The sequence below is a fragment of the Podarcis pityusensis genome (genome assembly GCF_964106645.2).
Source record: "Podarcis pityusensis genome assembly, chromosome: 2".
Taxonomy (NCBI): Eukaryota; Metazoa; Chordata; class Lepidosauria; order Squamata; family Lacertidae; genus Podarcis; species Podarcis pityusensis.
Window position 1 is genome coordinate 127,689,467 of NC_138029.1, and position 12,983 is coordinate 127,702,449.

The 12,983-nt window shown below is 46.0% G+C and overlaps 1 protein-coding gene across 14 annotated transcripts in view; it reads right to left on the reverse strand.

Annotated features, from left to right (window-relative positions):
• Positions 1-4,603: 4,603 nt before the first annotated feature.
• Positions 4,604-12,983, reverse strand: part of LOC308465707 (uncharacterized protein) — a 109,356-nt gene continuing 100,976 nt past the window's right edge. For all 14 annotated transcript variants that reach the window (XM_080985859.1, XM_080985858.1, XM_080985855.1 and 11 more), the window contains 2 exons: positions 9,831-9,957; positions 4,604-8,249 (listed from right to left, as the gene is read on the reverse strand). In XM_080985859.1, the coding sequence (XP_080841985.1) occupies positions 5,710-8,249; positions 9,831-9,864 (2,574 nt within the window). In that variant the 5' untranslated portion in view covers positions 9,865-9,957 and the 3' untranslated portion in view covers positions 4,604-5,709. The remainder of the gene's footprint in view (positions 8,250-9,830; positions 9,958-12,983) is intronic.

The window sequence follows — 12,983 nt, forward strand, 5'->3', positions numbered from 1 at the left end:
ATATATACTGATTCTAGAATCATAGAATCATAGTTGAAAGAGACCACAAGGGCCATCAAGTCCAAACCCCTGCCAAGCAGGAAACACCATCAGAGCACTCCTGACATATGGTTGTCAAGCCTCTGCTTAAAGACCTCCAAAGAAGGAGACTCCACCACACTCCTTGGCAGCAAATTCCACTGTCAAACAGCTCTTACTGTCAGGAAGTTCTTCCTAATGTTTAGGTGGAATCTTCTTTCTTGTAGTTTGGATCCATTGCTCCGTGTCCGCTTCTCTGGAGCAGCAGAAAACAACCTTTCTCCCTCCTCTATGTGACATCCTTTTATATATTTGAACATGGCTATCATATCACCCCTTAACCTCCTCTTCTCCAGGCTAAACATGCCCAGCTCCCTTAGCCGTTCCTCATAAGGCATCGTTTCCAGGCCTTTGACCATTTTGGTTGCCCTCCTCTGGACACGTTCCAGTTTGTCAGTGTCCTTCTTGAATAGTGGTGCCCAGAACTGGACACAGTACTCCAGGTGAGGTCTGACCAGAGCAGAATACAGTGGCACTATTACTTCCCTTGAGTATGCCTTTCTAACCCTGCATGCCCATGGAGCTCTGTGGAAGGAGAAGGGACTCACTGGAGCAAAAGGCAAGGCCCTTAAATATGGCCCAGAGCTAGAGACCCTTCCAGAAGCTGTATGGACACCGGAGAATATTGCTGTAATGCACTGCCGTGGCCACAGTAGGGAAGCCACTAACACAGCTAAAGGCAACCATTGGGCGGTTAAGGCAGCAAGGGCAGCAGCCCTTGAGGAACCCCCGCCTGAGACTGTACTAGCCTCACTTCTACCAACTGTTATTAATATGGAAGAAATGAAACCCATTTATGCTGAAGGAGAGAAAGGGTGGGCCTACCAGGAAGGGGCAGCCAGAGTGCATCCACAAAAGGGATGGTTCATATTACCAGATCAGCAAGTTTTCATCCCAGAGGCCCTAGGAAGAGAAGTTGTGAAGCAGTACCATGAGTCCACTCATTATGGAACCACAGCACTGCGGGAAAGCCTATGCAGGCAGCTCTACATTGCCAGGCTATCTCAGCTGGCTGAGGCAGTGTCAGGAGTATGTCTGCTATACGCAAGGAATAACCCTAGACAGGGCCCAGGGGTGCAGCAGACTGGCCTGATGCCAATGGAAAATCTGATTGTGGACTTTACGAGATGCCCAGGGCAAGAGGCTATCACTATTTGCTGGTTTTTGTGGATACGTTAACAGGATGGGTCGAAGCGTATCCCACGAGGACTGAAACAGTTGTTAAGCGCCTCTTAATGGAAATCATTCCGCGATTTGGGCTGCCAAGAAGCATCGGCAGTGACAATGGGCCAGCTTTCATCGCCTTAGTGGTACAGGGAGTGTGCCAGGCTGTGCAGATACAATGGAAACTGCATGCTGCTTACCGCCCCCAGAGCTCCAGAAAGACAGAAAGGATGAACAGAACTCTTAAAAAACACAGTTGGCCAAATTGTGCCAAGAAACTCCTTTGCCTGGGATTGGATGTGGTCTTGGATTCCAGCATCAGGGCGGTTACATGGCCTTTTAACCGCCATCACAGTAGGACTAATATTATTGGTAATTCTGTGTGTCACTCCTTGTTGCATATCCCTGATCAGGGAAATGGTGGCCCAAAGTATTAAGAGTCTCACTGACACATAATGGCCATATATCGAGCCTTACTGCCCATCCCAGAAGGAGAGGACCGTACTGATGCCAGACTAATCCATGAAATCCCTTTGGAAGAGACAGTGATATATACCGGAGTTCAACATGAGAGTCAAACTGTTTTTTACACATTTCGTTATTTAATTGTTTGAAACATTTTAATCCCTTGATTTTGGTGGTAATAAACCCTTCAAAATCCGAGACATGAACTTGGGGCATTCCCTCTGGGTAGGAAACACCCCATGAGCACCCCTCAGAAAATGGGGTGTGTGCCCCCTTCAGGATCCACCAGAAAGATGGGTGAGGGGCAGCAGGCAAGGTCGGTCTCGGTGCCACCCCCACCTGCTTCCTACCTGTTGCTCAGGGTGGTCTGCACTGCAGGGGGCTTCTCTCTCAGATCCAGCTCTCAAGAAGAAGAAGAGGAAGAAGAGTTTGGATTTGATATCCCACTTTATCACTCCCCTTCAGGAGTCTCCAAGCGGCTAACATTCTCCTTTCCCTTCCTCCCCCACAACAAACACTCTGTGAGGTGAGTGGGGCTGAGAGACTTCACAGAAGTGTGACTGGCCCAAGGTCACCCAGCAGCTGCAGGTGGAGGAGCGGAGATGCGAACCCGGTTCCCCAGATTACGAATCTACCGCTCTTAACCACTACACCACACTGGCTCAAACTGAATCAGCTTCAATCGCCCTGATGGGATGACCTTCATCTCAAGAAGGAAGAGGGGAGTTGCTTCTGCGTGCCATTTAAAGGAGGGGTTTTTGATGCCACTTTCCATGGCATCCTCTGGACTGACTTAGTGGGATGTTGCTGCTGGGGGACATTCCTGGTATCTGGGATGTGACCTCCATCTGAAAGGATCAGGCAGGGTCCCGTGAAGACTTTAAATAATTTTATTTTTTTTAAAGGCACTCAGGAACTGGATCCCTGCTCAGCCGTGCATCCCCCCCCCCCTTGGTGAGATCATGTCACAAAGGGGAGGGAGCTTCTTGCGCAGATGTGGGGGGGGGGAGATGCGTATGAAGTTAGGAGAGAATATATTCGTTTGATACTGTATTATTCTTCCTTACTCATGGAAGCTGTTGATTACCTGGTTTCAGCTTTTTGATGAAGCAAACCAGGATGCCCTTTGCACAGAATGGATCCTTCCTGGTATTTCCCCCCTTTATTTCCCTCTTAATTATAACAACACAAAACAGTCTTCCTAAAATATAAATAAAGTTTACTCACAGGTAGTTCACATTCAGGCTTTGGCTGCAGTTATGGGAAGTTACTTTGGTTACGGGAAGACGACGGCTGCTCTGAGGGAAACGGCTTTTCCCGCCTTTTCCCAACTTCCCGCCTTTCGAAACCTGACCTTCCCCTCAGTTTTAGGCGCCAAGGAGGCCGATTCCTGGCAGACCAGGCGGCAGTTTCCCTGGGCTCTCTCGTTTATCGGGGGATTTCTTAGCTCATTCGCCCTGATTTCTCTTCACATCTCTCGCTTTTGAAGCTTCTCTCTGCTCCTTTAGAAAGGCCTGCCCCTCCCCCCCCCCGTGACTGCTTCCTCCTTCCCCAAAGACGAAGCAGCGCCTGGACGCAAAGGAAGAGCAGAGCTGCAGACCTCCTGGAAACTCGCCCCCTCCCTGGCTTGGCAGAGAGAAATGGGGGGCAGGACTCCTGACTTGGGGGTCTCCCCCCTGCATGCATGTGCTGAACAGCCCCCACCTCCCATGCATCCTTCCCTTGCAGCCTTGGGACCCCCTTTCTGCCCAGTCCACACAGAGATGGAGCTACAGTGAGGGGGGAAAGTTCAGCTCGTTACATACAGTGAAGATACCAGGTAGCCTGACATCTGGCTGGTTGATAGGGGATCAAATACTTATTTCACTCATTATAATGCACATCAATCTCTGACTGTTGTCTCTGGGGGTTTTCATGTTGTTATTCTGTCTCTCACAGCTACAATAAACCTACCATTACAATAAAGGTAAAGGGACCCCTGACCATTAGGTCCAGTTGTGGCCGACTCTGGGGTTGTGGCGCTCGTCTCACGTACAGCTTCCGGGTCATGTGGCCAGCATGACTAATCCGCTTCTGGCGAACCACAGCAGCGCACGGAAACGCCGTTTACCTTCCCGCCAGTGCGGTACCTATTTATCTACTTGCACTTTGACGTGCTTTCAAAGTGTTAGGTTGGCAGGAGCAGGGGCTAAGCAACAGGAGCTCACCCCGTCGCGGGGATTCGAACCGCCAACCTTCTGATCGGCAAGTCCTAGGCTCTGTGGTTTAACCCACAGCGCCACCCGCATCCCTATTACAATTATGGACTGGTAATTTCTTTGTGAGAGGGCAAACAGGCAGATTTAGTAGGGGATCAAATACTCCCCCCCCCTCACTGTAACTCCTCCGGCCCCTGGAGCGGCACACATGCTGTGCACCCAGAAGTGGGGCGTGCTGCCCACGGGGGCAGTGCAGCAAGCATCCCAGGGGGGCGCCACCCACGGCGAGCATCCTAGGGGGGCAATATCACACACACCCTCGGGGATGACCACACGCCCTGCACCCCCCTTCCTCTGCCAGTGAGTGCAAGATTCACCAGGTCCCAAAGGCACCTCAGAGGCAGCACATGCAGAGAGAGAGCAAAGCCACACACCCTTCCCTTGCTGGAAGGAACTAGGGATGGAGGGAGGGGATTTTGCTCTGGAGGACCATGCCCCCCACCCCTACTTCCTGCCCTCTCTAGAAATCCAGATCTTATAATACAAATAGAACAGAGGGAACATATGTGGCCTCAGGGGTGAAATTTACATTTTGTTACGATCTCAAAGAGAATTTTTATAAAATGGTGTATCGCTTGGATTTAACTCTTGGAAAACTTTTCAGAATGTATAAAGATGTTTCAAATGTTTGCTAGGAATGCCAAGAACACAAAGGGACATTTTTATCATGCTGGGTGGACATGTAAAAAGGCTAAAAAATAGATTCAAATACATACATCGATACAGCAGGTTTTTAAAGTTAATATTCATCATCATCTTCATTTTTTATTTGTATGCCGCCTTTCCATAGTTAAAACAATGCTCAAGGTGGCTTAAAACATGACAAGATTTAGATAATTACCAACATAACAAAAGTCATAAACAATAAATAAAACACCTCAAAAAGTACACAACCAAACGGAAAACAATTTCCACATAAATAATAAAATCTAAAACTAAGAATACAGCATTAATATGAATCACAATTTAAATGACATAGATAAAAAATAAAAGCATTTTTTATATACAAACAACAACAAACAAACAAACGAAGTTCAGTTGAAGGCAGAACTCTTTCTGGACACACTATTACAAAAGGATTATGGAAGATTACTTCAGTAAATGATTACAGCAGCGAGACTGCTATCACGTTTAACTGGAGAAAGTAGTTTTCAAATCTGGAGAAGAGCAAAACTTCACAAGGTTAGAACCAACAATATGTGGGACACAAGACCTCATATGAAACGGGTCGCAAGGCCTTGGCTGGAGACCCTGCCACCCAGAATGGGTGGGGTTGGACTTAAGTCTCTGTTATCACTGGGGAGGAAGCAGAACAAGGTCACCTACTTGGGGAATATATGCGAGACACTGACAAAAATGTGCCCCTAGTCAAGATCTGGTGCTGGGTTGCTGAATGAGAAGAGCATTGTTCCAATTGTTGCCCCTGTAAAAATCAGTCTCCCTTAAAATAATACACACCCATTACTATGTTTCTATTCACTGTAAATTGATTAATGGGATGTGACACCGGCGCCTTTACTAAAGCTCTTTCCACATTCCATGCACTAATATAGCTTTGCCCTGCCGTGAGTCTTTTGATTGGGTGTGAGATTTTTCCTCTGACTTAAACTCTTTCCACGTTCTTGGCAATGAAATACTTTCTCCCCAAATTACCCACTGTGCTGTTGATGGAAGTATGGATCTTTATTAGTCTTCCCTACATTTTCAGCCCTGATATGCTTTGTATGGATCGTTTGATGGGGAGCTAGATTCCAGTTGAAGGTGAAGCTGTTTCCACATTTCTAGCATTAAAATGTTTCCTCCCCGTGTGAGTTCTTGCATGTAAATTGAGACTATCCTTCCGACTGAAGCTCTTTCCACATTCCAAGCACTGATAGGGTTTCTGCCCTGTATGAATTCTTTGATGCAAAGTGAGACCTGCCCTCCTTGTGAAGCTCTTTCCACATTCTTGGCATTGAAATGGTATCTCCCCACTGTGAATTATTTGATGGGAAGTGAGACCTTCTTTCCAACTGAAGCTCTTTCCACATTCCAGGCACTGATATGGTTTCTCCCCTGTATGAATTCTTTGATGGGAAGTGAGTTGGGTGCTCTGAATGAAGCTTTTCCCACATTCCGAGCACTGATAGGGTTTCTCCCCTGTATGAATCATCTGATGGGAAGTGAGATGGGAGCTCTGACTGAAGCTCTTTCCACATTCGGAGCACTGATAGGGTCTCTCCCCACTGTGAATTCTCTGATGTTGACGAAGGTTTGTGATTTTATTAAAACTCTTTGCACATTCCAAGCATTGATATGGTTTCTCCCCTGTATGAATTTTCTGATGGTAAGTGAGACTTCCCTTCTGGCTGAAACTCTGTCCACATTCCAAGCACTCATATGGTTTTTCTCCTGTATGAATTATTTGATGAGAAGTGAGCTTTGCCCCCTGACGGAAGCTCTTTCCACACTCTGAGCACTGATATGGTTTCTCCCCTGTATGAATCATTTGATGAGAAGTGAGATTGGCCCTGTGACTGAAGCTCTTCCCACATTCCAAGCACTGATGTGGTTTCTCCCCTGTATGATTTTTTTGATGGGAAGTGAGACCGGCTCTCTGATTGAAGCTCTTTCCACATTCCAAACACTGGTAGGGTTTCTCCCCTGTATGAACTCTCCGATGGTAAGTGAGACTGACCTTATGACTGAAGCTCTTTCCGCATTCTTCACATTTAAATGGTTTCTCTCCTGTATGAATTATTTGATGGGAAGTGAGATGGGAGTTCCGACGGAACCTCTTTCCACATTCCAAGCATTGAAATGTTTTTTGCCCTGTATGAATTCTTTGATGGAGCATAAGACCTGTCCTCTGCGTGAAGCTCTTTCCACACTCTGGGCATCGAAATGGTTTCTCTCCACTGTGAATTAGTTGATGTGAAGTGAGACTTACCTTCTGGCTGAAGCTCTGTCCACATTCCAAGCACTGATAGGGTTTCTCCCCCGTATGAATTCTCTGATGGGAAGTGAGAATTGTCCTCTGACTGAAGCTCTGTCCACATTCCAAGCACTGATACGGTTTCTCCCCCGTATGAATTCTCTGATGGGATGTGAGACTCCTCTTGAACTTGAAGCTCTTTCCACATTCAAAGCACTGATAAGGTTTCTCCTTTGTATGAATTTTTTGATGGGAATTGAGAGTTTCCTTCTGATGGAATTTCTTTCCGCATTCCAAGCACTGATACGGTTTCTCCCCTGTATGAATTCTTCGATGGGAAGTGAGACTCTCCTTCCGACTAAAGTTCTTTCCACATTCCAAGCATTGATAGGGCTTCTCCCCTGTGTGAATTATTTGGTGGGCTGTGAGATGGGCCCTCTGACTGAAGCTCTTTCTGCATTCTAAACACTGATATGGTTTATCCCCTGTATGAATTATTTGGTGGATGGTGAGATGGGCCCTGTGACTGAAGCTCTTTCCACATTCCAAGCACTGATAGGGTTTCTCCCCTGTATGAATTCTTTGATGGGAAGTGAGATAGGTGCTTACACTGAAACTCTTACCACATTCTAAGCAACGATAGGGTTTCTCCCCACTGTGAGTTCTTTGATGGGCCGTGAATTTTGTACTTTGACTGAAGCTCTTTCCACACTCTTGGCATTTAAATGGTTTCTCCCCACGATGAATACTTTGATGTCGATGAACGTTTGTGCTTGTATTAAAGCTCTTTCCACATTCTAAGCACTTATAGGGTTTCTCTCCTGTATGAATTCTTTGATGGGAAGAGAGAGTGGCGCTGTGACTGAAACTCTTTCCACATTCCAGACATTGATACGGTTTCTTCCCTGTATGAATAATTTGATGGCCCATGAGATGGGCACTCCGACTGAAGCTCTTTCCACACTCTTGGCATTTAAATGGTTTCTCCCCAAGATGAATACTTTGATGTCGATGAAAATTTGTGCTCGTATTAAAGCTCTTTCCACATTCCAAGCAGTGATATGGTTTCTCTCCTGTATGAATTCTTTGATGGGTCTTTAGGTTGGTCCTCTGACGGAAGCTCTTCCCACATTCCAAGCACTTATAGGGTTTCTCTCCTGTATGAATTCTTTGATGAGAAGTGAGAGTGGCGCTGTGACTGAAGCTCTTCCCACATTCTGAGCACTGATAGCCTTTCTTCCCACTGTGAGTTCTTCGATGGGAACAGGAGCTCTGACTGGAGCTCTCTTCACACTCCCAATCTTGATATGGCTTCTCCACTGTGTGGATTCTGTTGTGGTCTCCATTCTTCATTTCCAATCCATCACCAACTACAACGAAGAGAGAAACTAATTAGATCCTCAGGAAGAAACGGAGTCCCCAATTATTAAACAATGTTTTTCCTGTTTCACAAAAGTTCATTGTTGTTGTTTAGTCATTTAGTCGAATCGAAGAGTCAGACACTACTAAACTACTAAACAACAGCAACAATGAACTTTTGTGAAACAGAAAGAACGGAAGACGTGAGGTCTTTCTACAGAGGTCATGTCCTTTATTGAACAGCATTCTTGGACATACGTATTTTTCGCTCCATAAGACGCACCTGACCATAAGACGCACCTAGTTTTTAGAGGAGGAATACAAGAAAAAGAATATTCTGGATGTATGATTTTTGTGGTTCGTGTTTTGGCCACAGACATGTGATTTGATGGTGAGTTTGGAGTAGCCCAATGCAAAAATCCTGAGAATCCATGTGGATCCATGCTTTGTAACCATGTTTTTGTGCCATTGCAGCCCCACGCAACAGTGGGTGCGTGATTTTTTTGGTGCAGGCTGTAGCCATGGAAATGCTATGTGATCTGATGGTGAATTTGGGGTGACCCAATGCAAAAATCCTGAGGATCCATGGGCTATTACCTCCCCCCTCCCAGGCAGCCTTCTTTATTGCTAGCATCCCTTATCTCGCTCCTGATTGCTTGCCGATCAGCGGCTTTGTTTCAACACCCACTTCCCTCTTTAAAAAAAAAAAGCATGATTTGCTTTTTGCCCCTGGGCAATTCGGCTCCAGGGACCACGCATTCGCTCCATAAGACGCACAGACATTTCCCCTTACTTTTTAGGAAGAAAAAAGTGTGTCTTATGGAGTAAAAATACGGTATTTATGGAAACCAGAGGTTCAAAAGCAGTTTCCTGCTTGGCAGGGGGTTGGACTCGATGGCCCTTGTGGTCTCTTCCAACTCTATGATTCTATGATTCTATGAAAAAGTCTGGCTCTTTTCTAGGACGGATTTAGTTTGCCACAATCATGAAATCCACTCCAACTCTAACATCGGTCTTCTCTTTCAAAAATGGGCAGAAGCAAAAACAAAACCTCATAAGCTGACAGAAGTTACCTCAACTTCCCATATAACTCCACAGTCTGCATTTAAGTAGACCTGGTTGGTCCAGACCCCCTGGTCACTGTTTTAAAAGCCATAACTTCCTGGCCTCATAAAAACTGCTGCTGCGGCTGCTGCTCGGCAAGGACTGGGGAATTTTGGGGGGGAATTTGTTGGGAGTTTTTGCTGTTTTATTTTTATGTTTAAATTGTTCAGTTTCATAGTTTTTCATGTGTTTTATTTATTTCGATGATTGCTTTGATATATTTGTAATTCTGTAAATCTTTTCATATTGTAAGCCGCCTTGAGCTTTGTTTTAACTGTGGAAACACAGCATAGACATGGAATGATGATGATGATGATAACTGGAGGAAGAATATTAACAAACAGAGTAAATCCCTCCATTCAGGGTTCAAGGTGGGGATGTTAGAATCCCAGATGCTTGTTGAACTGCATCAAAATATTGGCAGTTCGTCGCATAGAGCAACGCATGGAATTTCAAAACAGATATTATGATCCAACAGGGAGCCTTACGGAGAGAGTGCAGGATCCCACGATTCTCCTCCATGACGTCCTTATGCAGAGCTCTCTGGTCAGGATCCAGCAATGCCCATTCCTCGTCTGTGAAACGAACAGCGACATCTTCAAAGCTCACCGGACCCTAAAAGAATGAGGGACATGTTCTCCTCTTAGACAACATAAAGATGATCTACTCCACATTGCTTTGTTGTGATCATGTTTGAATGGGATTGTTTTGTGCACATGTTAAACATAGATGCTTATTTTAACATCTCAGTGGAATTCTTTTATTGTGTATTTTAATGATGGGTATTCATCCTTGTGGGGTGACAGTACCCTTGGTGGGGGACACATCCTGCTCCTTCTGGGGTAGTTTGTCCACCTTTGATCCTCATCCTGCACTCTGCTCTCACCTGTGGCTCCTAGAAGCTGTCCGCATGAGACAGCGGCCACAATCTGGGAACGGCTTTGACTGGATGGCTAAACCAGGTGAGAAGAGTCAACCCTCAGTAAGTTAGTAATGTGTCTTGCATGTGACCAAGAGTGGGTCCCAAAGTCAAGATGGTGGTCGCTGCATGTGTTTGTAGGAGGAAGAGAGGAGCAGATGGGGCGACATTTTTCCACCTTCACCGCATTAAGCAGTTGGTCTCTTACCTTTCCCGCCCTGACCTGGCCACAGTGATTCACGCGGCGGTCACCTCCAGGCTTGACTACTGTAATTCACTCTACACAGGGCTGCCCTTGAAACTGTCCCACAAACTGCAGCGGGTGCAGAATGCTGCAGCGAGGCTCCTCACGAGGTTCTTCCATGGGAGCATATTCACCCAGTGCTTTACCAGTTGCACTGGCTCCCGGTAGAGTATCGGGTCAGGTTTAAGGTGCTGGTCTTGACCTTTAAAGCCCTTTGTGGCTTAGGGCCCTCGTATCTACGGGACCGCCTCTCCTGGTCTGCCCTGCAGAGGACCTTAAGGTCCATGAATAATCACAGTTTAGAGTCCTGGGCCCTAAGGAAGTCAAATTATCCTTCACCAGGGCCACGGCCTCAGTGATGGCTCCGACCTGGTGGAATGCTCTGTCCCAGGAGACCAGGGCCCTGCAGGATTTAACCTCCTTCCACAGGGCCTGTAAGACAGAGCTATTCTGCCTGGCTTTCAATCTGAACTTAGCCTGATCTTTTATTCCCCTTCCTTCCCCCCTCCCCTTTTTATTAAGATTACCCACAACTAATTCTCCCCAACTTGCTGGCCCAAATAGGACTAATTTAGCCAGTTAGCCCTGGTGACCCCTTCATGGATCACTGCCTTGCCGTGGCGAAGGGGCTTGAATAACTCAGAGAAGCTATGAGCTATGCCGTGCAGTGCCACCCAAGATGGACAGGTCATAGTGGAGAGTTTTGACTAAACGTGATCCACCTGGAGCAGGAACCGGCAAGCCACTCCAGTATCCCTGCCAAGAAAACTCCATGGACAAAGACAACAGGCATATAAAAGTTATGACGCTGGAAGATGAGCCCCTCAGGTCGTAAGGCGTCTAACATGCTACTGAAGAAGAGCGGAGGACAAGTACAAGTAGATTCAGAGCTGATGAAGCGGCTGGGCCAAAGCCGAAAGGACGCTCAGTTGTGGATATGCCTGGAAGTGAAAGCAAAGTCCAATGCTGTAAAGAAAAATATTGCATAGGAACCTGGAATGTAAGAACCATGGACCTGGGTAAGTTGGACGTGGTCAAAAATGAAATGGCAAGATAAATATTGACATCCTGGGCATCAGTGAACTAAAATGGACGGGAATGGGTGAATTCAGTTCGGATGACAACCATATGTACTACTGTGGGCAAGAATCCCGTAAAAGAAATGGAGTGGCCCTCATAGTCAACAAAAGAGTGGCGAAAGCTGTACTGGGATGCAATCTCAAAAATGATAGAATGATCTCGATACGAATCCAAGGCAGACCTTTTAACATCACAGTAATCCAAGTTTATGCACCAACCACTGGTGCTGAAGAAACTGAAATTGACCAATTCTATGAAGACTTACAACATCTTATAGAAGTGACGTCAAAGAAGGATGTTCTTTTCATCATAGGGGATTGGAATGCTAAAGTAGGGAATCAAGAGATAAAAGGAACAACTGGCAAGTTTGGCTTTGGAGTTCAGAACGAAGCAGGGCAAAGGCTAATAGAGTTCTGTCAAGAGAACAAGCTGGTCATCACAAACACGCTTTTCCAACAACACAAGAGACGGCTCTACACATGGACATCACCAGATGGGCAGCATCGAAATCAGATTGATTATATTCTCTGCAGCCAAAGATGGAGAAGCTCTATACAGTCAGCAAAAACAAGACCTGAAGCTGACTGTGGCTTCTTATAGCAAAATTCAAGCTTAAACTGAAGAAAGTAGGAAAAACCACTGGGCCGGTAAGATACAATCTAAGTCAAATCCCTTATGCACAGTGGACGTGAGGAACCGGTTTAAGGATTTAGATTTGGTGGACAGAGTGCCTGAAGAACTATGGGTGGAGGCTCGCAACATTATACAAGAGGCAGCAACTAAAACCATCCCAATGAAAAGCAAAGTGGCTGTCCAACGAGGCCTTACAAATAGCGGGGGAGAGAAGGCAAGCAAAATGTGAGGGAGAGTGAAAGATACAGGAAATTGAATGCAGATTTCCAAAAAATAGCAAGGAGAGACAAGAAGGCCTTCTTAAACGAGCAATGCAAAGAAATAGAGGAAAACAACAGAATGGGAAGAACCAGAGATCTGTTCAAGAAAATAGGAGATATGAAAGGGACATTTCGTACAAAGATTACCATAATAAAGGACTAAAGTGGAAAGGACCTAACAGAAGCAGAAGACATCAAGAAGAGGTGGCAAGAATACACAGAGGAATCATACCAGAAACATATGGATGTCTCGTACAGCCCAGGTAGTGGGGTTGCTGACCTTGAGCCAGACATCCTGGAGAGTGAAGTCAAATGGGCCTTAGAAAGCACTGCAAATAACAAGGCCAGTGGAAGTGATGATATTCCAGCTGAACTATTTAAAATTTTAAAAGATGCTGCTGTTATGTTAAGGTGCTACACTCAATATGCCAGCAAGTTTGGAAAACTCAGCAGTGGCCAGAGGATTGGAGAAGATCAGTCTACGTCCCAATCCCAAAGAAGGGCA